General features: G+C 41.6%; 3 protein-coding genes across 5 annotated transcripts in view; 2 read left to right on the top strand and 1 right to left on the bottom strand.

Moving 5' to 3' along the window:
• The window catches only part of SAMD13 (sterile alpha motif domain containing 13), a 39,708-nt gene extending 35,190 nt beyond the window's left edge, over positions 1-4,518 (top strand). Inside the window, exon 4 of the mRNA XM_045478074.1 lies at positions 3,376-4,518. Within this exon, the coding sequence (XP_045334030.1) occupies positions 3,376-3,519 (144 nt within the window). The 3' untranslated portion in view covers positions 3,520-4,518. The remainder of the gene's footprint in view (positions 1-3,375) is intronic.
• The window catches only part of DNASE2B (deoxyribonuclease 2 beta), a 76,191-nt gene that overhangs the window by 12,755 nt on the left and 39,519 nt on the right, over positions 1-23,917 (top strand). The window contains exon 2 of the mRNA XM_045478064.1: positions 21,338-21,401. The gene's annotated coding sequence lies outside the window, so the exon portion shown is untranslated. The remainder of the gene's footprint in view (positions 1-21,337; positions 21,402-23,917) is intronic.
• Positions 15,016-23,917, bottom strand: part of LOC123598138 (uricase) — an 81,350-nt gene continuing 72,448 nt past the window's right edge. For all 3 annotated transcript variants that reach the window (XM_045478071.1, XM_045478072.1, XM_045478069.1), the window contains exons 5-8: positions 22,198-22,384; positions 20,356-20,479; positions 18,121-18,204; positions 15,016-15,986 (exon numbers count right to left, since the gene is read on the bottom strand). In XM_045478071.1, coding sequence (XP_045334027.1) covers positions 15,912-15,986; positions 18,121-18,204; positions 20,356-20,479; positions 22,198-22,384 — 470 coding nt within the window. In that variant the 3' untranslated portion in view covers positions 15,016-15,911. The remainder of the gene's footprint in view (positions 15,987-18,120; positions 18,205-20,355; positions 20,480-22,197; positions 22,385-23,917) is intronic.

The following is a 23,917-nucleotide window of genomic DNA, read 5'->3' on the forward strand; positions in this document are numbered from 1 at the left end:
TAGATCAAGGGTCTTGCCCTCATTGGAAATTTACACCGATCATCTCTAAGCCTTACTTCCATGCAAGAGTACTTGCTTGAGCTTCTTAAGTATGCTGACATTTTTTTTGCATGAATATTATTGCCCAACAGGTACTTGGTTACTCTTTCAGGAAGACAGAAGCAATGTACAAAGCTTCACTGAAACTGACAAATGATTATCCCTTAACACAGGAATGTAAACAGGATCCCAAAATGTGAATTATCTCTTTGTTTTGACTTTAATCATGATGTATATGCAAAATCATGGGATGTTTTTTAATGTTTATTTATTTAACTGGATCTGGTCACACTCCAACCCCTTCATTTATACTAATAAACAAACTGGGGTATAGAGGAGTGGTTGCTTGTGGAAAATTACTGGTGGAGTCTGCATCAGAAACTCTGTCTTCCAGTTTCCAATCTCATGCTCATTCTAGTACACCATGCTGACTGGCAAAATTCGGATTTCATTTGCATCCCAGTCTTTTATAGAAGTTATGTAACAAATGATTTGCTTCCTTAATCAAGGAACTTTTCTGTGTTTGCAATTTTTATGAGACAAAATTTTTGATGTAGTCTTTGAGCTTTTTTAATCTTACCGAATTTTCTGAAGTTGAACAGGAATATGCCTGCATCCCTCTGGCAACGGGTAGCATTCAGGCAGGGAGCACGCTTCCAGAAAGGAAGCAGTAGATGGATTTGGAATTGGAACACATCCTGTTTCTCTCAAAGCCTTTGCATTTCCACTTCGTAGTCATTGAAAATCTCCCATATGTCAGGCACTGTGCTAGGTGCCTTCCATGAATGATTTATTTCTAATCTCTAGAATCCTTCAGGGGCTTATTTCCATTTTACAAGTGAGGAAACCGGGGCTCAGGGAAGACAAGTCCTTTACTTTACCAAAGGTCACACAATAAGTTGGGGAGACAGGGTTTGGACAACAGTTTGCTTGACCTGGAAGCTCACGTTCCCATTATGTCGTGTTCCACTGCCGTTCATTTGAGCTGCTGTAGTCATGGCTTAAGAGGAAGGTTTTGTTGTATGTATGAGTTAGATTCGTTTCAAATTTTTAAAATGAGGATTGCCAGATGGAGCTTTCTTTTACCGTTGCTAGTGTGAGGTGAACTTCAGTGTGGCTACTGAACAAAGGGAAAATCAAATTGGAGCATGAAACTTGATTTTCTATTTTGTCTTAAATAAAATCCAAATTTCAGCATCTTTCACAGACATACTTGGCTTCTGACAGAAATGCTGAGTTGTAGAAGGAGTTTTTTGCCAGCAAAGATAAAAAAAAAAAAAATTCACTTTCAGTTAGTCGAGGAAGTTTTCTTGTTGTGTAGAAACGAAAGCAGTGTCATCTCTTCCTGAGGCCTGTTTAAAACATGTACAAAGTTAAGTATGAGCATTTGCTCATACTTTGTTGTCATTTAACAACAAAGGAAAGTTGGAGAGCAGGAAGGGCTTCGCTGGTTTATAAAGCATTCCAAGTGAATCAGTGTTCATCTCCGTCAATCTAAGATAGACTGCAAGCTTTGAAGGAACCTGTGATTCAGATTCCTGTGACCTCACAGAGCCTTCAGAACTGCTACTGTGGTTTCCGCATGTCAAAAGCTCTTCTGCAAACTCTTATGCTTACGGGTTTTACTGAGGGGCAGTCTTTGGGCTTGCTAGCTGCTTAAGGAGAAGAAAATACTTGAGGGTTAGCGTCCATTCCTATGTCCTCATCTAATTTTTCACTCTTGCCCTGTCAACTAACTGCTTTATGCACCATGTTTTTGACTAGTTGTCTCTCACAAATTAATGTGAGATCTTTTTTTTTCTAGTAATCGGCAAAGTAAAGGTTTCCAGAGTTCAAAAACACCACAGAGCGGTTATAAGTAATTCCTTGTCCTTCTGCTCTGGTTCATGGTAGGTGGTTGACAAATGACATGAGGACCATGGGTCTGTTGAGGAGTAATGACAAGTGATTGTATAACTTATAGCTCAGGAAGCATTTGCGAGAATAGTATCTCATGGAATCCTGTCAGAAACCCCAAATCCCCACGTTGCCAACCAAGGAGACAGAGGAGGAAGGGATTTACAGGTCACAAAGTGAGTGTTTCGTCAGCCCACTAGCCCAGTGCTGTTTCTCCACACACAGAGATGTACAAAGCACATGTTCTTCACAGTCTGGCAAAACACAAGGGAATTTGGAGTTCTAGGGATCAGTGTAGGAAGGAGTCACAGTTTTGTAGAGTTACAGTTATACACCATGTCCCCTTGTCTGTCCATCAGTGGGAGAGGTGGGTACAGACAGGTCAGGGCTTACCTAACATGCACAGTTGGTCCATCTCTTGGGTCCAGGTCCCCTAAGAGCCAGCTCACTTGTCCCCACAATAAAAAGTAACAAAAATAAGGTGGCATTCAGCATCCTTCTCAGTGATCTCTTTCCAAAAGTTCCAAACCATTTTCTGTATTTGGGATCCTCATGTCTTTGATGGGAAACCTGTTTGTATTTCACCTCCAAGCTTTGTGGTCTCCAGGGCACTCTGGTTGGGTACCTAAAGGGTGTGGGAAGTGGACTCCGAGAGAACAGGGGCAGAGCCCTGTCCCTCACTACCTTATTTGGGATCTTGAGGATCCACTGAGAGGAAGTATGGTAGGACCTGCAACACGAGAGGTTGATTTTCGGGTTGAGGCAGGATTGTTCTTTTAAAGGACAGGAAAGAAGTTCACCGAAAGTATGTCATTTTTCCATTGTCCATTGTTGTGAGTAACAAGATTCCAGAAAACCTAGGACTCTATGGCCCCATTGGTTCATCTATACCACACATATTTACTTGCAAGTGTCAAGTGAAACAGAAAGGAGTTATGGAAAAAACATTGGCTTTGGCTGTAGGCAGATGAGTTCAAATCCTGTTACCTTTGCCTAACTTCTTGATCTTCACACCTTGCTCCTTGTGTTTGCCTGTAAAATTATGATAATCCCTGCCCGTCCTAATTTATAGTTGTTTTAGGAAATTAAGTACACAGAAATTCCGCATAAACTTTAATATATTTTATAAAAGGAAAGTGTCATTATCTCTTTCAGAAACAATATCTTTGATCCCTACCAAGTATACATACCAAGTCCGCCATTATTTTTTTAAGATGCAACTTTAGCAATGTGGTCTTGACAACCAGATCAGCTATGGATTGCATTTAATCCAAAAATAAAAGTGAAAGATGGAACATAAAAATAGAGGAGTCCATTTTTTCCATTTGGCATAAATAAAAAAGTAATGTTTTTAGCCTGGCTAAAACAATCAATACATCTTTTCTTTTGAACTTTGGATTTGGACTTACATGTTGCTTTCATCCTTTGCTTCCATTGTAGGAAATTGATGGAAAATCCCTGCTATTGATGACAAGAAATGACGTGTTGACAGGACTTCAGTTAAAACTGGGGCCTGCTCTGAAAATCTACGAGTATCATGTTAAACCTCTGCAGACAAAGCATTTAAAGAACCACTCTTCATAGTACAGTCAAGTTGGGGTCTTAGACCTCAAAAAATACATAATGACATAATTTAGTTTCATGTGATGAAACTTTGTAAACAGAATACATACATGTGTATATGTAAAGAATTTCAGTCAAATGAAACGTTATCCTATTGGATAGACTAGGCAATCCATCGGCTGACCTGAATTCAGCCAGGAGGAGCAAGGATAACTTATAGACAGGATGGTTATCCTGGTGGATCTTGTCAAATTGAGTGATCTTTGACACGATTAGACACCCCTCCCCACCAAAGGGATTTTCTTCACAAGTTGCTTTCCCAGAATCCTTGAAAAAGGATTGAATTGAATGATCTTTTGGTTACAGATGTAGGGAGATTAAAAACAAGAACACTTGGGGGAAGGGGAGAAAAGAAAGATTGCTGTCTCCCTTGAATTCCTCTGCTCCTTAGAGCTTGTGTTATTTGGATGGAATTGCCGACACCCTTTTTTATAGAGGGTCCTCCACTTGACCTTATTAAGGTTTCACTGGGATATACTGCGATGTTTGAGACGATCGTGCGTCATGGCCCCTACAGGAGCAGAACCTCTGAAAAAGAGAAACTCTGTTGTGTCTTCGGGATGTCCCTCCATCTTCAGCTTCTTTCATAGGGGGTAACGATATTTTCTGCATAGATTTACTTTCAAATTGGCTCTTTGTTTCCGAAGAAGAGAACATTTTTTCACTTTATGGTTTGTATTTATACGAATTTGTTTCTGAAGGAATTTGCCAAGAGTTATAGATCAAAAAGCCTTGTTACTAGTACAGAGTATTTTTATATATATTCCTTCATGATGGTGTAATATTTTTTTAATTGCTCTGATGCTCTGTTGGATTCTTGGTTTGAGTACTTGTTTTTAAGAACTTGAAAAAGTGGGCTTGCTACATCTCTGTTCAAAGAGACATTGGTTCAAATCTCTGTGTGTCAATGCCTTGTTGAACTGGTGCTTTGTGGTCACAATAAAGCATTGCTTCGGTTTATTCCCAGTGTATGTTTGATCTTTTCTGTTTGGTTGCCTCTTCAGTTGGGATTAAGGATTAAGGTCATTCCTTAAAACCATGGAAAGAAAGTTAAGCCTAAAAGAAAAAAAGCAACTTTGGATTTATAAAACATTTAGATTTGTTTGTCGGTTTACCTTCTTTATGAACTACATTGTCCAAATAGGCCTTGTTCCTTCTCTTACCCCCATCCAACAACCAATTTTAGGTGTCATTTTAGCCAAAGTTTTTTTTTTTTTCCGTAGGCCACTGAGGGTCATGATTTTCTGGAAATTTGGATGAAAGCCATGTACTTTCCCTCCAGACCAAAGCTCATATTCCCACATATAAAACTTTGCAGAGTTGATGGACTCCCTGAAGTTCTGTCTTCCCCCTCCTCAAGTTGAGGGCCACTATTTTAGATAGTGTTATAATTCAGTCCCCTGCAAAGATCATTTCTGTAAAGACCAGAAAGTCTGAAGATGAGAGTGAAAAAAAAAACAAAAACAAAAACACGGGAAGTGGTATAATGGGTGGAGTTCAAAATGCCTTCCAAATTAATTGTTCTGGAGTTTATGGAGTGTCTGAAATTTAAATTATGCTTTGTTTTGCATAAGTGGGAGAAGGGGCTGCAAAAGAGACATTTTCCATCCCCACATTCTCACAGTCTACAAAGCATGTAAAACTAAAAGGCAGGGGGCGCCTGGGTGGCGCAGTCGGTTAAGCGTCCGACTTCAGCCAGGTCACTATCTCGCGGTCCGTGAGTTCGAGCCCCGCGTCAGGCTCTGGGCTGATGGCTCAGAGCCTGGAGCCTGTTTCCGATTCTGTGTCTCCCTCTCTCTCTGCCCCTCCCCCGTTCATGCTCTGTCTCTCTCTGTCCCCAAAATAAATAAACGTTGAAAAAAAAAAATTAAAAAAAAAAAAAAAACTAAACTAAAAGGCAGAACTTAGTTAAGTATTATGAGGAGTGGTAGTGATAAAAAGTGAGAGGTACACCTGCTGGAGACCCAGGTGGGAAGGAAGGAACATGGGATCCAATAGATAGAAGTTGGGATGAAGAACTGAATTAACCTCCCTGCAGGAGTTTCCCACAAGCGAAATAGTAATGACGTTTGAACCCTCTCTGCCTCAAAGGGATAGCATGCAAATGTCCCAGCCATGCTTCTGTGTATCCACCTGATACCTTATGTATGAGTCTGGAAAAGATTTGGCTGTGAGTAATAAAAAAAAAAACTGTCTCATATCGGACAAAGGGCTAGTATCCAAAATCTATAAAGAGTTCACCAAACTCCACACCCGAAAAACAAATAATCTACTGAAGAAATGGGCAGAAGACATCAACAGACACTTTAATAGAGAAGACATCCAGATGGCCAACAGGCACATGAAAAGATGCTCAATGTCGCTCCTCATCAGGGAAATACAAATCAAAACCACACTCAGATATCACCTCACGCCAGTCAGAGTGGCGTAAAGGAACAAATCAGGAGACTATAGATGCTGGCGAGGATGTGGAGAAACGGGAACCCTCTTGCACTGTTGGTGGGAATGCAAACTGGTGCAGCTGCTCTGGAAAACAGTGTGGAGGTTCCTCAAAAAATTAAAAATAGACCTACCCTATGACCCAGCAATAGCACTGCTAGGAATCTATCCAAGGGATACACGAGTACTGATGCATAGGGGCACTTGTACCCCAATGTTTATAGCAGCACTCTCAACAACAGCCAAATTATGGAAAGAGCCTAAATGTTCATCAACTGATGAATGGATAAAGAAATTGTGGTTTATACACACAATGGAATACTACATGGCAATGAGAAAGAATGAAATTTGGCCTTTTGTAGGGACGTGGATGGAACTGGAGAGTGTTATGCTAAGTGAAATAAGTCATACAGGGAAAGACAGATACCATATGTTTTCACACTTATGTGGATCCTGAGCAACTTAACAGAAGACCATGGGGGAGGGGAAGGAAAAAAAAAGAGGCTAGAGAGGGAGGAAGCCAAAACATAAGAGACTCTCAAAAACTGAGAACAAACTGAGGGTTGATGGGTGGTGGGAGGGAGGGAAGGGTGGATGATGGGTATTGAGGAGGGTACCTGTTGGAATGAGCACTGGGTGTTGTATGGAAACCAATTTGACAATACATTTCATATTTAACATAAATAAATAAAATTATACCAATGGGGGGGGGAAACTGTCTCCCCACTCTCACCCCCACATTGCCAGGTAATGTAAACAAGACAGAAGGTTCTGTCTTCTCTTCATTTAAATGTACAGCCAGGGGGACCAGAGATGATACAGCCCTCTATGATGTCAGACATTCTTCCTACCTTTTTGTTCCATCATGCATGCTGTTTATTCCCAGAATCCTTTCATGGCCCAAGATGGCTGCTTCAGCTCCCCCCATCACCATTTGACTTCCAACCAGCAGGAAGAAGAAAAGGGAAAGGAAGACACCTTCTCCCTTTAAGGAACTTCCAAGAAATTGTACATACTACTTCCTCTTCCATTTTGCTGTCCAAAATTCAGTCACAGTGTCATACCTAAGCTGGAAGAGAGGCTTGAGATACTCTTAGAGCCCATGGGCCCAACTAAAACTCAAAAGTGCCATTATCCTACCGATATGGGAAAAGGGATATTAAAGGACAATGTCCTATCACCACTGGCAGCTGGCAGTTGAATACTTTGAGCAAATGAAAGTATATCTTTAGTTGTATTTTTCTCTAGATTTGAACTTGGGATTACACTCCATGCAGTCTTTGGATGCTTTTATCACAGTCGCCTTGTTCACTAACCCCAACCTAACTCAACTAAGCTTTCGACCTGGACTGCTCTATAAATGCTTGTCATGAAGACAAAAAAAAAAAAAAATAAAAAAAATAAAAGAAAGGAAAATATCTTAATTGAAAAGCAAACTGAAAAGAATCAATTCATTTCTTAGCCCTCTGTTGACAGCTTTCAGGCAAAATTAGGAAATTAGTCTGCCTCTCTTACACCCAGAATAAAGGCCTACAACGGGCTGGCCTAAGTGCCTTGGCAATAACTGAGGGTGCTTTCTCCCCACCCCCCAATTCACGGAAAGGAAGTGTTATCAAAACAAGGCCATAGGGAGAGGCTGGAAGTACTTGAAATTCAGCAGGTAGGCAGCCTTTGTCTCCAAACAGCTGTAAAACCAGAAACGGCCGATTCCTTTCCGATCCCACCAGATTTCTGTTAATGTGATCCAGGTCTGCAGCTAGGAGCAAACACACACACACACACACACACACACACACACACGTGGGGAAGCACTTCATGAGCGTAAATGGGAATGAGAGTGCCTTGATGCCAATATGTTTTATGTGAGAATTGTTTGATGTTGAATTTGATTATTCTCAACCAGAGGGGCAGACAGGATATCAGAATCATGAAGGATTTAAAAAAAAAAAAAAATTGCCACTCCACCTCTCCTCCCCACCCCGCATTTGAGCCTCGGGTTCAGACTCTATAAAGGACGTATAATGAATTGATTTAAAGGCAAGGTCACAAACTGGTCTCTTTTCAGTGGAATCTAAGCTGACATGTTGTCCTTTGGCTAGTGCAGTATGTTTGTGTTCTTACAACTACATCTGCAGTCTTCTAGGTGAGCCTGAAAACTCCAATTTATTACAATCTTTTTAATTCCCTAATACCTTGCAGCCAACAACTGCACGCTTTTACATTGTCATTACAAGGTATATGAAATTTAGACCCCTGATGTAAAGCAAAGAACACACAGAGAAGAGCTTCAGAGTAAATTAATTCAGGAACTAGAGCTTATAAGTAGATTTGGTTGAAAAGAAAACAAGGTGGCACACACTGAGCTGGAATGTGCAGCAGCTTTGAGCGTCATTTTTGATACTTAATGGACATGGTGACTATTGAATAATCTTCATATTCAGAGACCAGTTGGTGGCAGTCTCCTCGTTCTATCCTCAGTAAGTACCCTATGAGAACATGGATTTTGTCTCTCTAAGCTTAGCGCACACGGTCAGGGGCACATGCTGTCCTTGTGTTGCATTAGAGAAATAGATCTTTGAAGGAATTTAATTTGGAAAAGTCTAATGACCCTCAGTTGCCCAACCACTCCTATATTTGGAAGCCAAATGCAAAGAGTACTTACTGGTGGTGATCCATCTGCCTTTGAAGGTCATTGCAAATGGGATCTGCAGGGGTCAGGCCTGGGCACAGAGCCATTAAGTGTTTTTTGTAATGATTTGGAAGATGAAGTTAAATGTTCAAAGAGCTGACTGCTGTAGGACAGATATGCTTCTTATGCGAAAACTTGTTAATTCTGCTTCTAAACCAGGAACAGAAGCCACAGGAAGGAAAGAGAGAGCAATGGGTACAGTAATGAGCAGCTCGTTAGCTTCATGTTGTAGCTCCATAGGCAATTAAGTGGTTTGGGTACCATTGCTGGCCAGTGGTGGCCGTTCTACATAGAGAGAAAGAGAGTAAAACGATCACATCTCATTCTTTGGTGACTGCGGCCGTGTTATATCTTTTCGAACCTCAAGAAAAGAGTTGCATCTTGCCTAGCCCTGGGGCAGAATAATGGAGGACCCTGTGAAAAAAAGCAAGAGAAGTCTTTGGCTACCCACAAGAACATAGCTAGGTTGATGTCTCTTTACCGCAGTTGTGCAGGGTTTTTCTGTCCACCATTATCTTCAGGGAGAAATCTGGAAAGCTGGAGATGCCAGGCAATCTCCAAATGGAAAATGTGCCGGACTTCCACACAAGAGGTGCCTGGGCAGAGCTACTACCTTTATCATAGCAGAGGTGGGAAAGAGGTCAGTGAATTAAGGTGTAAATAATACTGAATGCCCTTGGTAGCTGTGGAGCAGGCCATGGCCTGGGGAAGCCAGACCTATAAACAACAAAATAAGGGAACATATGCCACAAGATTGAATATGCTATCATCTAAGCATCTGAGATCACAGAGCTTAGAGGCCTTAAGTTTCCAGATGAGTCAGGTAAAGCAGCAAGGACAGACCTTCCACAAGATTCTCCAGCTCTGTCATGTGTGGGGCAGAGACATCTACGGCAACGTTGCAAGTCAGACGTCTTCTTTCTAAATTAAAGACAGCAGACTCATTTGGTAAATTGTGCTTCATTTCCTTTTTCAGTGGGTCACACTCTTACTTTTCTGTGCCAGGAAATACACAACTTGAAAATAAGACTATAAAACTCACGATTACAAACATTTTGAAGGACACTCAGGAAAACTCTTCAAGCAACCAGCAGTTCCTGTTTCTAAGACTTTGTGCTTGGCACTACGTGTTAACTACACTGGAATTAAAATATAAAGAAGTAAATAAATAAAGAGGCAAACAAACAAATAAATTCGTGTTTGGGACTGTGTTCCTCTCCTGTGCTGCAACCCAATGACACGGGTTGATCTACACCATGCCGCAGTGGGTGGGAGGACTGAGGCTGCTCCTATAGACCTGAGCTTGAGGCCAGCCCCACCATTTACTTGAAAGGGGAACTTGGGCAGTTATACGGCTCCCCTCAGCCTCAGGTACTTCACCTGTTCTCTACTGCAGCTACAGACACAGAGCAAAGCAACACTAGGTCAGCGCTGTCCAATAAATATATAATGTGAGCCACATGTGTGACAAAATTTTCTAGCGGTCATGTTTTTTTATGAAATTTTCTAGTGGTCACACAAGGGAGCAGGAAAATCATCTAACATATCCAAAATATTACCATTTCCATGCACAATACCAAAATTATTGACATACTTTACAATCTTTTAAAAATACATTTATGGGGCGCCTCGGTGGCTCAGTTGGTTAAGCGTCTGACACTTGGTTTTGGCTCAGGTCCTGATCTCAAGGTTCATAAGTCAGAGCCCCACGTCCGGCACCGCACTGACAGTGCGGAGCCTGCTTGGGATTCTCTCTCTCTCTCTCTCTCTTTCCCTCTCTCTCTCTCTCTGCTATTCCCTCACTCTCTCTCTCTTTCTCAAAATAAATAAATAAACTTAAAAAAAAAGGAATGCCCTTTCAAGTGGATGCATAACTTAAAAAAAATAAAAATAAAGAACAAAATAATAAAACACATCTTCAAAAGCCACTGCACATTTCATACTTACAGCACGTCGCCATTGGGACAGAACAGTTCACGTATACCATTTAGGGCTGGTTTCAGTTGAAAATCTAAATAACAATGGCTTAGACAAATAAGATTTCCCTACTGTATATATGAGGTCTGAAGGTAAGCAGAGCAGGGTCAGGACAGCCACCCCACAGTCATTGGGTCTCAGTCTTCTCCTAGTGTGTTCCTCCACCATCTTCAATACATAGCTTCCTATGTGGTCCAAGATGGCTGCTTAAGCATAGTTTATCACAACTGTATTCCAGCCAAGAAGGAAAGAAGGGTACCTGTTTTGAGAAGTTGCATCCAGCACTAATACTCATATCTCTGTAACAAGAACTTCAATCATTTGGCCATACTTAGCTATAGGGGAGATTGGGAACTGTAGTGTTTATTTCAGATAGCCAAGTATTCAGCTACACAAAGACAGGAGGATGGATGCTGTGGGGAAAGTAGCAACCCTTTCATAATACCAGTTTCATAAGTCTGATGGAGAATTGGATAAGAGTACATAGTACAGATATTAGTATAACAGGAAAAGTACATTAAAGTATGATTTTGTTAAAAAAAAAAAAAAAGGGGGGCGCCTGGGTGGCTCAGTCGGTTAAGCGTCCGACTTCAGCTCAGGTCACGATCTTGCGGTCCGTGAGTTCGAGCCCCGCGTCGGGCTCTGGGCTGATGGCTCAGAGCCTGGAGCCTGCTTCCAATTCTGTGTCTCCCTCTCTCTCTGCCCCTCCCCTGTTCATGCTCTGTCTCTCTCTGTCTCAAAAATAAATAAACATTAAAAAAAAAAAAGTATGATTTTATTACTATGCTCTCACTCCATATCAAGCCCAGAAGAGTCACAGAATTAACAAACATATGCTCAGTCCAAATACTGTTCATTTGATACATTCTAATGCTGCTAAAAGATAAAACAATTACTTTCTTAGGTCCTTGGATTTGGGGTGGTTTTAGATACTTTATCTTCATAAGGGCACATAAAAGGAAAAAAAACTTGCATTATTTAAGCTCCATGAAAAATTGTTATGCTGAGTTAAGAGAAATGTGCTGGGCAAAATGCATGTAAGTTTTTATTGGTCCCCAAAGACCTAAGTTAGTTGAGGCATTTGGTGAATTCTAAATACATCTCATCCCTAATTCAAAATGAACATTCAATGACATTCAAAATGGTTTTGTGAGACTAATGAAAGGGAGCCCTCTGATACGTCTGTGATTTTAATGAAGATGTGTGTGGGTCAAAAACAAACATCAACAAAATATTAAAGATAAAATTTTTAAAATCTAAGTAGAGCTGCATTCATTAATTTGAGCCAATTAGGTTGACATCAGTCTGTTTAATTATCTATTCAGGCAGATTTCCTAATTAATTTTTAATGCTAAGGTGACTTCTCCTAGCTACCCTAATGTCTGTAGGTTATTCATCAACCTTCTGTATGGTGTGCACGCAGAATGAGGAGTAAGTTAACGTTAGCCTAATTTACACAGAGTTAAAAAGGAAAACTTTGAAGCTATGGATCCACATTGGAGGAGGAAAGGGACCCTGGACTACGGGTTAGCAGACCTGGGTTCTGATCTGTTGCTGACTTTTCTGTAAAACCCTGTAACAGTCTCTTAACTTCTGTTGGTTCAATTGCCTCCTATGTAAAATAAACAAATCCAACCAGAAGTTTATTTCAGCATTCAATTTCTATGATTTTCTAAGAATCAAATAATTTGAGTTACATGTGTCACCGCTCCCTCCACCATTCAAGTAAAACTCACAACACTGTCATGTCCTACAATGTCTTTTCCCCTATATATCTGGGGTCCTTCTCTTTTATCCTAAACACACTGTTTTCCCTTTCTCATACAAGGGAATCAGTGTACCTTCCTTCCAAGTTTATTTGAATATATTCCTTATGTGTAAATTTCCAATGGAATCTTTTACACTTTAAGGATTGAGTGTAAATGACCTCCTTGGCAGATATTGAGGTCCCTGTAGAGGCATGAATGAGCACTTTGCTGGGAAGAAGGTCCATAGCCATTCTTTCTCAATGGGATATCCATAGAATCTAAAAACCTTAAGAATTCCTGAAAAAGAGCCCAGGCAAATGGAAGAACAAAAGGCAGCTGCACTCTGACAGAAATGGGAACAAAGACTATGAAAAATTCAAAGAGAATAAGTTTCCATTATTTGGAAGCAGGAAGAACCCAGTGAGTTAGAAGGCTTGAAATCCATGACTTTAGAAAGAAGCTTTGGTTTCCTCCAAAATGCAGCTAAGGAAGCAGAAGTTAAACAAAGGTTTTGCAAAGGAGACTCCAAAAGGCAAAGTCCATCCAGTCCCTAGTCTGGAGGGAAAAAAAAAAATCAATGCTCTTTCTGAACAGAGGCCTAGGAGGTTAGAAAGAAGTTCAGATTTCTGTAGTTAAATCTTTGCACGTGGTTGAAAAAGCTAAATTCTGTTTCAATAACAAACAAGTAAAAACACTGTTTCCAAAGAGTGATTTCTATTGTATTGAGAACAAAGGGAGAAAAAGCAGGTTACTAAAGGGGAAGAAAGGTGTGAACTTAAGTCTGACTAAAAAGGAAAAGGAATGGAATGCGTTTTCTGAGGCTGTTTCAATGAAAGTTCTGAGATGAAATTTAGAGGATTTCGACTAAGTCTTAGAATTTTGGCTGCTGAAACCACAAGCCCCAGATGACAGCTGCTCTGTTGGGTGCCAGGCAAACTGCCTCCAGGCAGCAAATGGGCTGGAGTCACCTGCTTTATTCCCCAGGAAAGTACTTGAGATGGGGCCGGGGGTAAGGATGGGGGGAAGGGAAGAGAAAGCACTGTAGAGCAAGTGGGTTCCCAGAAAAACTGGAACAGAGAGCCTGTAGCCTTCTATAACAAAATTACAAAATGTTTTGATACAACTTACCTGGCCAGTGTTTGTAGTTCAGGCTGGCCTGCTCCTCTGCCAGCCCTGACAAAACCGGGTGAAACCCAAAGCCTGTTTGTCAGCATAATTTACAATTTTAAGCACAAGAAAACATTCTTCACAAAATAGGATGCTGGCCCTTGAAAATTTCAGACTCCAGGCTCTCCTGCCTGGGAAATAACACCTGGGATACAACATCCAATAGCTCATTTGCAATCGACTACAATAAATGTTTTAAGACTCAGGAGAAGCACAACGCGTGTATGTTCAAAACGGGCCACAACGTCTAAGGATTCTGCTCTAACATCAATTTCTTCTCTGAAGCAAATACAGTGTTTCTAAAACTTTCCTGACCAAGATAATAGCTAGTAAGAAGGGCCTACGTTTTTTGTTCTTGTTGTTTGTTTTTAGAAAAAATCATGTTAAATTCTAAATTCCTCTTTAAACAGGATTATGAAATCAGCAGAGGGATAAAATGTACTAAGCAATTTGGCCACCCAAGTGACATGATATAGAAGCCCATTTTGTAACATGACTATTCAGTGTGGCACAAAACGTTCCTTATCATATTATTTCATCCTGCTTATCTCGTGTTCTTTCCCAGCAGGCACTAGCTTGTGTGGGGTTTCCAGCATTTTCTAGGGCTTGCTGCTCTCCGGCCTCCCATCTCTCACCTCACTCATAAAGTCCAAAGAAGATTTTCTACTTGGGTCTAATAACACACGAAAAGAAGGCAAGATATTTCATTTAACAAACACATATAGAAATTTCTTTTTTTAAAAAAAATGTTTATTTCTTTTGAGAGAGAAAGAGAGAGAGAGAGTGCATAGGAGGGGCAAAGAGAAAGGGAGAGAATCCCAAGCAGGCTCCATGCTCTCAGCACAGAGCCATCTCACAAACCGTGAGATCATGACCTGAGCTGACTTTCAACCAACTGAACCACCCAGGTGCCCCGTACAGAATTTTCTGTGTGTCAGCCATAAACATTATCACAGCACTTTACAAACATTAACCCATTTGATGCTTGAAATACCTCTGAGTTAGATTCTATTTCACCTCTATTTTACAGATGAGGATACTTATCATATAGCTAGAAAGAAGTAGATCCAGGATTTAAGTGAGTTTGTGAAATTAAACACTATACCATGCCAGCTTATGTAGTATTACAAAGGGGAATGAAGCAGAATTATCAAATAATACTAAGTATATGTAAGCATTTATAAAAAATGGAGATTTAAAAAAGTTAACAAATGTAGATTTTTTAAATGGAAGAAGGTTCCATGTTCATGTGGACAGGTTTTCATCATGGGTTTCTAAAATTACAGTTTAATTATAGTTTATGAAGCTCTATGGTATATGATATATACCATATATGTATATTATATGTAGTATATATATATATATACACACATATATATAACATATATATAGTGTTACTCAACTGATATAAAGATAATCACCAGTCAAGTCTGTATATATCTTTAAATCATCAATTATATTTATTTCTCTGATTATAAAAGTACTAAATGTTCAGATATGGAAGATTCAGAAAAGCACATGGCAAAAAATAAAAATCACTCCTAATCCCACAATCTAGAAATCATCATCACTGATATTTGTATAGAGTGTCGTCTTCTTTCTATATGTATATTCATTGATTGGTATATTGACTCAGCACTTATTAGATGGGTTCTTTGTGCCAAAGTGAGACCTTATTCAAAGAAAAATAAGTTATACTTTTTTTCAGTGTGTACTATATATATTCTCTAAGAGTTGTAAAAGTCATAAAACCAATACATTAAGATTATAAAAGTATTTTTAGAGTATAAATAAATTACCAGTGATACATATGCTAGAGCATTCTTAGAAATCCAAATATTCAGTCTAATTGAAGTCACAGTGGTGAAAGTTTTCAAAAGATGATTTTGTCGTTATATTTTCTGCAGTACCCAAAAGCAGTTTTTGCATCAGTAGGATGAAAACAGTGCTTACTTTTGAACTTGTGCACAAAGTAATTGATATGACACATCCATTAATTCATGATTATTTTCTTAGTGAATTGATTCTAAAGCTTCTCAAAGATAGGAAGGCACAAGACGACTAAAAAGAAATCTTGATTTATGACTGTTCTAATACCGTGTAGCATTTGTAAAGTAAACTGCATCCATAAAGCATGTTATAATTACTAATCACAAAACACTTTGCTGAGCTAGGAGCAGAAGAATTCTTTCATACAGGAGGAAAATTAACACTATAAATCAACATACTAGTTTGAAAATTTGCATGGTTACAATGCTATGATTTCCAGCATCGCAAGAGGCTGAAGGAAATCCTCAATTGAGAGTAGGCTCCTGGCAATGGTAGCTACTTTGTCACAGCTTCGAAGTCAGCTTCCTCTTGACAGTTCCAGTAATTCTGCCGTAGGGATTGTCTAATGGTAGCAAGACCTGTAGAAAAGCCACATGGCAACTTCAGAAGCATTAAAATAGACCTCTCCTGTTTTCTATGAATCAATATTAAATCAAAACCAAAAACAACAACTCACTAAATAGGAAAAACGTATATGCACTAAAGTCAAGTTATTTGAAGCAGGGTAATGCTTTATTTTTCTGGCAATAGTGGAGGGATGAGTTGATTGTCCAGAAAATTTAAGAGTGTTTGAAAGGTTTTAATCACTGGGATATAAATGTTTCTCAAATGCATTATCTATCTCTGCTTTTTAAACAGAATGTGGTGAACATAATTTGGCCTTTGCTTGAGAATTCACTTTGAACACCTATCAATGTCCAATGCGATCATACCACGCCTTCAGGAACATCTGAGGTCCTCAGGGCTGTTAGCTCAATACTAAGTGGTTTCAGACAGCTGTAAATTTAGAGATGTTCTGTCTTCCCACCCTGTCATTTGTCACTTCTCTGCTGTTGTCAGTGCGTCCTGACTCCCTGCTTCTCATGTGTTGCCCTCACTCTGCACACGCCTGCTGGCTGAGGGCCTGAGAGCAGCTCCCACCCCCCAACCCCAAAGCACAGACACAGAGTCAGGACAACTTGTGTAGCTTCTCAGGTGCCTTCACGTGGACGCCTGGCCCCAAGGATCTGGGCCTTCCTGTCTCGGGGCCCCCACGCAGGTTTCAGGTGGGAGCTGAGGAAGCCGCAAGTCTGACTTCTTGGATATAGGGACACACCTGGCAAGCCCTGCGACACGTCTTTGAGCTGGGATCAGTGCAGGTCACAGGTGTTTGGGGGCCCTGAGGAGACCTCGTTTCTTTGTTGGTTCCTCAGCTAAGCACTGCTCCAGTCATGAGCTTGACCCTTTTCTGTTTGGGGCCCATTCGTTTTACCTTTGGTCGACATGGCCAAGATTACTTTCAGGTCCCTCTCTTGCCCTTTAGAAGGTAATTATTTTAAAGGGCTTTAATTCTAATTAATGGTATTCTGGTAATCGACATCCTTTCCTTCCAGTGACATAAACAATGCTGCCTCCCTGTTCAGTTGAATGAACAGTACCTGGGATCAATGTTGCTCTCATCTGTGACTCACAGTTCTCTAGAAGCTATCCCAGGTGCCTAAGCCTTTGTTTCCCAGTGCTGTTCCCCAGCCTCCACCTACAGCTGTGGTAGCACAGCCCGATGGTAACATAATTTGCAGGACAGAAACAGGAATAGAGAAATCCTACCATTCTGAAAATGGCTCAAGAGGGGAAGGACAGTTCCAATCTCTCAGGACACACTACTTCAGGCTGTCTAGTCAGACACACTTGGTTTAACCTTCTGCCATGGCTTAAAACAAGTCAGGGTGTTTTTGCAAAACAAGGTTTCCTTTCAAAAAGTGCCTTTCCCCATCTGTCTTTCTTTCTTTCTCTCCTTCCTTCCTTCCCTCCCTCTTTCTTTCTTTCTTTCTTTCTTTCTTTCTTTCTTTCTGTTTATTTATTTTTGAAAGAGAGAGCATGCGAGTGAGGTAGGGGCAGAGAAGGAATCCCAAGCAGGCTCCATGCCATCAGTGCAGAGCCTCACAAACCATGAGATCATGACCTGACCCAAAATCAAGGGTCAGATGTTTAACGACTGAGCCACCCAGACACCCCCTCATCTTGCTTTCTATAATTACAGTTTGAAACAGTCTTTCTTCCTTTCTGTTTACATTTTCTGTTTATATGCTACTTAAATTGACTACTTAGTCAAAAGTTAAAGATGATGAAAGAAAAGGGAAATAGAATCTTTTTTTTTTCTCTTTATTGCCTCATGATGGAAGAATAACAAAGCTGTGACCTTGTGTGGCACTTTTCCAAGTGCATCTCCGAGCTGTCTCCTCTGGCACACTCTGTTCTTTCTTTGTCTTTCAATCTCTCTAGCTTCCAACCCTCCTCCATAATCATTCATCCACCTCTAAGGCATTCCAGCCCCAGGTTTTGAAAGGCCCAGAATCGAAGAGGACTCTAATCAGTGGCAACTATAAATATTCCAAAAGCAACAGCTGTTAAGAGTTTTGGTTGGTGATATTATCATCCCAATTTTATAAAGACAGGTAAGGGTGCAGGGGTAGGAGGGCAGACGTTCTTTAAATATTTTTAAAGTTCTCTTACCTCTTCTTTGTTGATCAATCCCATTTTGGACATGTCAATATTAAAGTAGTGAATGTTTGGCAGGCTGATTTCCATATCTTCTATCTGGAATCCAAAGTAATATGGATCACATTGGGCAACTGTGCATCTATCTCTCTGTCACTCCTCCCCAGTAACCCAACTGCCCGTGAGTCCATTACTCAAGTTCCACCTCCGTCTCTGAGACACTTTCTGATGTTCCTCCACTGCGTGACACAGTTGTCTCCTGCTAGTCCCATTATTAGATGGTGGACCCATTCTTTCCCCCTCCAAGTACAAAATCGGTTTTCAGAAATGTAAGCGTTCCTTGGGTCAGAAAACAGTGAGAACTTCAGGATATTAACTGGCCTCCTGGTGGTGGTCAGTCAACCTCCTAAATTCTTCCTCAGTCTGTTTCCTCCTTTCTAGCCTATCCTGAACATTTACAGACCCTGGGGTAAGAGTACAACTGGAGGCCCACATGCCAGATGTTTAAAGTTATGAATCAGGCAAGCAACATTTTGTTTTTTTTGCAGGGAGGGGGCAGAGGGAGAGGGAGAGGATCCCAAGCGGGCTCTGCACTGTTCGTGCAGAGCTCTATGTGGGGCTCAAACTCATGAACCATGAGATCATGACCTAAGCCACAACCAGGAGTCTGGCCTTTAACCAACTGAGCCACCCAAACGCCCCCAAGCAAGAAATTTTTAAGTGAAATATGTTCTATCCTTCTTACTTGACAAATATACCTTCATAACAGCCTGGAAAGCCAGAACCGAATTGAAATTTCTCTGACTGCTTGCAATGCAGGATGTTGTAGTGTGGGAAGAGCCAGACCCCAGCCCCTGGCCTATCCCTTCCTCTCTCTTGGCCTCATGTGGACATGCTAGCTTGAGTGTTTGTAAGCAGTTTCCACCCCTCTGCCCACTCGCAGGTCCAAGGGTATACACACTGATGGCATGATCTGCCTCCGGAGGGTGGATCTGGGGAAGAGGTTTGCACAGGTTCTAAAAGTGGTCTCAGGGTTCTTTGGGCAGTTAATTCTGGGGTGCAGGTATCCAGAGAAACTGTAAAGGGATGTGTGCCCCTGTGAAGGATTTGTTGCCTTGACCCCACTGACTCTTCATCCAGTGGAGAAAGGATAGCCAGAAAACATCCTGGAAAGTTCCACATCATGGCAGGATCCCTCTTGCCCATGTCTAAGACTGGTACTCTTCTTCTCCACCCATCATGGCTTTACTTACTTCAGACCCTCTTTGCCAGATTTCTGCCTCCCAATAGCTTCCCTGCAGGTCTCCTCATCTGTGGTCTGCTGTCCTTTTAATTTACCACCCTTCTTTTAAAGTGATCTTTCTAGAGTGCAAATTCAGTAGTGCTACACCTTGGTTAAACCCCTCCGTGGCTCCTAAGAGCTTTGAAAATAAAATACAGACTATAAACAAACTCACAAAAATCCTCCTGGTCTGATTTCTGCCTCATCCTTAGGCACATGGAAAGATGTTCATTCCTGGCACTTCACATATGCCAAAACCTCAACAGCAAATGATTATTCCATGCTGCTCCTGTCTTATACCTACCATGCTCCCTCACCCTTGAGTGTGAACTCAGATAACCAACCCCTACGTGACCCTTAAGACTCAACTCAAACACCTTTCCCTCCATAAAGCCTGGCTGGCCCAATCTTCCATACCTGAGTTAGGTGCCTTTCTCTGTATTTCTATAATGCTTTATGCTTTACTGGATCGTTAGTTTACTTATTGTCTTCTTTTACCAAATGATGAACCCTTTAAGGGTAGGCACACTAATTTATCTTTGTATTCTTCATGTGCTGACAGAGATATAATAACTACTCAATAACATCAGATGGATGGATGGATGGAATCTGTCTGCATCTATCCTTCATTCTCCGGCTACCCTGAAACATAGACTCTTGGCTGAATTATCCCTCCTTCAAGGCATTTGAGTGTCCTGAGATGAGGCTTAAATTGTGGCAGGTTGTAAGGACCCAAAGAATTTTCGACTAACTAAAGAACTATAGCAGTGGCCCATGTTTTCAGGTTGGACAGATTTTTCCATTTTTTGCTCTCTTCTCACTTGCTATAACAAGCTTTTGAACAACAACAGATGTCATTTTTCATGTGTCTTCCACTGTCTTATTTTAACTCTCAACTCTTCTGTCAGAGCTGACAGGAGACACAACAAGTTCTCTCAGTCTTCAGAATGGCAAGTGACAAAACATACCTCAGGAACCCGGCTCAAAGAGTGCACCTGGATGTCATAGAGGGTCTTCTGGACAGAGGGCGAGTACTCGCCTTTGTCATAGGGTCCAGCAAATTTCTCCAGGACAATATCCCGAACAGTATCCCTAAAACACAGAAAAAAACAACTAAGGACTCATAGGGTGGCCTTTTAGGAGTGCATTATAAAGCTAAGAAGCGGTGACCTTCTCTCCCTGCAGTAAACAATTTTATTGCTGGTTTTAGAAGAGATTAATATCGGGGCACCTGGGTGGCTCAGTCAGTTAAGCGGCCGACTTCGGCTCGGGTCATGATCTCGCGGTCCGTGAATTCGAGCCCCGCGTCGGGCTCTGTGCTGACAGCTCAGAACCTGGAGCCTGTTTCAGATTCTGTGTCTCCCTCTCTCTCTCTGACCCTCCCCCGTTCATGCTCTGTCTCTCTCTGTCTCAAAAATAAATAAACGTCAAAAAAAATTGAAAAAAAAAGAAGAGATTAATATCTGGTAATGCCCCCTAAAAAACACCTCACTTCCCCTTTTTTTACCCACACATGTGCGCGCATACACACACACACACACACACACACACACACACACACCCCCTATTCAACAAAGGTATTGAGTATCACTAGGCTATCTTCATCATCTGGAACTAGGGCTCACTGGGCATTCCAGGGTAAACCTCCATCACATTTGATGAACTTATGAAGAGGACCTCCAAGTACTCCAACCCTCTTACTGCTGAGACTGGCCAGTTCCTTGAATTATTATGTTTTTAGGGGTTTTGTTCTGTGCCAGGCTCTGTGCTATGGGTTTTAGGTGATTGCTTCATTGAATTCTCTCAATATCCTGAGGCAGGTGCTATTATTATCCCCAGTTTAGACGTGAGGAATCTTGAAAGTTATATGATCCACACTAAGTTCCTTTCCTGAGTGGGTGGCCCAGCTAAGACCCTGACTCTGCCATGTTCAATTTTGTGCTCTAACAGAAATACATCAGCCTGCTGCCAATGGGGAACACTCGGGCAAAAGAAGATTGAGGTGAAGTTCTCTGTAAGTATTTTCAGACACATCCCATAATAAAAGGAGTAGAGCAGAACTATACCACTGGGAAGAAGCTACCAGGGGGCAGATACTAGCTCATCAGAAAGTAGCAGTTTCTAGCAATGAAAACTTCAGCAGAGGAATGAGATGCCTGGTCAAAAAGCAAATTCAGAGTCCAGAGGCCTAATTCCTGCTTGCCAAGGATATTATAATGATAGGCGTACCTTTACGTTGTTAACACATTTATCATTTATAAACTGCTTCTGTAAACATCATCTCATTTCGAGTTTAGCCTAGAGTGACCAACTGTCCCAGTTTGCCTACCAATCAAGGGGTTTCCCAGGGCATGGGACTTTTCAGTGTTAAAATCAGAAAAGTCCTTGAAAAATTGGGATGCGTTGGTCACCCTCATTTAGCCCTCTCTGTACCTACCGTGAGGTAGTAAAGCCGAATATCATTATCCTCACCTGATATGGTGGTTCTTAAAGTGTGGTTCCTGGTCCAGCAGCAGCAGCAGCAGCTGGGAGTTTACTAGAGGTCCAAGTTCTCAGGCCCCACACCAGGCCTACAGAATCAGAACCTCTCGAGTTATGTCCAGTAATCTGCCTTCTACTAAGCCCCCCAGGTAATTCTGACACACAGTAATGTTTGAGAACTACTGATATAATCGATGAAAAATCAAAAGGTCAGGGAATTTAGGTGGTCCGTTCAAGGTCATTTTAGCTAATAGCAGCTAAGATTTCCACGTAGGTTTAGAAACGGGAAGAGAGCGTAGCCAGCGCCAGGCCTTAGCACAGACTCCTACCAGGTAGTATCAAAGTCCACGTCTCTGTACTGATGATAGCGCCACTTGCAGTACACTTGGGTGGCAAAACACCTGTCCTTCACCTCGGGGAGGGTGGTGAACTGGTCCTTGATGAATCCTTCAAATCCAGACTGGGTCGTTTTCAAGACCTTGAGGTCTTTGATTCCAGAATGAATGACTGGAGGTCCTGTTTCAAGTAAAAAGGTAAGAGGCTCTGAGGTCATGGATAAAATAGTGTCTTCTTATTGGACAGCTAGCTCTGAGGATCCTGGTCACTAAACCATGGTGCACTGTTGAACAAAGAGCTACCTCACTACCCATGTTGTCTGTCTCCCTGTCCCCTCTGAAGTTATGAGGGTGGTGTGCCTATCTCTCTATCTGGATTCCACGACTCCCTGCCTTTCTCCTGCCCTGGCAGAACTTAAAGTCAAAGACTAAACCTCTGTCTTGGGTTGAAACCCACAGAAATGAATACCTTCCTCTCAGCTCCAGGTACAAATGACGTCTAGGCCAAATACTGTCTCCTTGTTGGGCTCCACTTCGCTCAATATATAATCGTGATGAAATGAGTGAGTAAGCTCCCCCAGAGCAGTTCTTCTGTTTGCTACTCTGACTCCCTTTACAGGATGGGAGAGGGTTAGTCCTCATGTTGATCATCTACACTGGCTGATGGCTCCAACTATCATCAGATCCTCAGTTTTCTTGTGTTTATGAGCTCACTGAAACCAGAAAACTTCATGAATGAGTAGCATTGTGGACCTGGCCCAGCCTAAATAGAGACTGGGACAATGAGGCAGTGACCCACCCATAGGGCATAGATATGCCTAGGTGAATACCCATAAAGGCTTTTGGTTTTTGGCGGAAGGAGAAGGAAAGTTGGTTCATAGAGACCTGGGGGAAAGAGGGCAGAGTTGGCAAAAATAGAGGGGATGATATGGTTCTCCTGCAGTCCTTGACATCACCTCATGTGGCAAGTGGGGAAGGTGGAGGAGTGATAGGCATAATCTGAAGAAGATATTTACTTGTCTGCCAGGCAGTTCTCGCTCAGGGCCCAGGTGACAGATGGGGGAGAGAGTGAGGGGAAGATTCTCTTTTTCTATGTGAAACACACTCTGGCAGTTTGGTGAAGCCTGGCTAGAACAGGGCACCAGGTGTCATATTGGGAAGACCCAGGGTAGAATGTTCTGTAGAGAGCATCATTCTTCACAAAGAGCAGGGATAACTAGCACAGCCAGTGCTGAGCAGAGCCAGTGAAGCAGTATTGTACCCAATGGGTGCAAACGTCTCCCTGAACACGTGTGAAACAGACCTCCCGACTGTCAGGAAGTGGGAGAATTTGGCTGGGGAGACCCAGCAGTTTGGTGGTGAGAGAACTATAAGGCCAGGAAAATTCAAGAATTAACATCACCATTCCCTTATTTGTATGTGCAGGCTGATGAGGCTGGAGGTTCAAGGAGTGCTTGGGTACAAACCACCAGTAGCATAGTGCCATGACAGGATGACTAAAGTCATCTCTTTACAGTTTTGAAGTTAGTCCTGATTAAGATCTATCCTTCTTGGCCTGTTTAGTATATAACTCAAGGGCCAGAGGCATCAGGCATCTATATTGTACATGGTCTTAGTTAAAGAACAAGAATACAACTCATGATCCTCAATTAAAATCCAGGGAAGCTCTTAATAATCCAATAGTTTACATCATCTATGTGGCTTCAACTGCTGT

The sequence above is a fragment of the Leopardus geoffroyi genome, chromosome C1, assembly GCF_018350155.1.
Source record: "Leopardus geoffroyi isolate Oge1 chromosome C1, O.geoffroyi_Oge1_pat1.0, whole genome shotgun sequence".
In the NCBI taxonomy this organism is placed as follows: Eukaryota; Metazoa; Chordata; class Mammalia; order Carnivora; family Felidae; genus Leopardus; species Leopardus geoffroyi.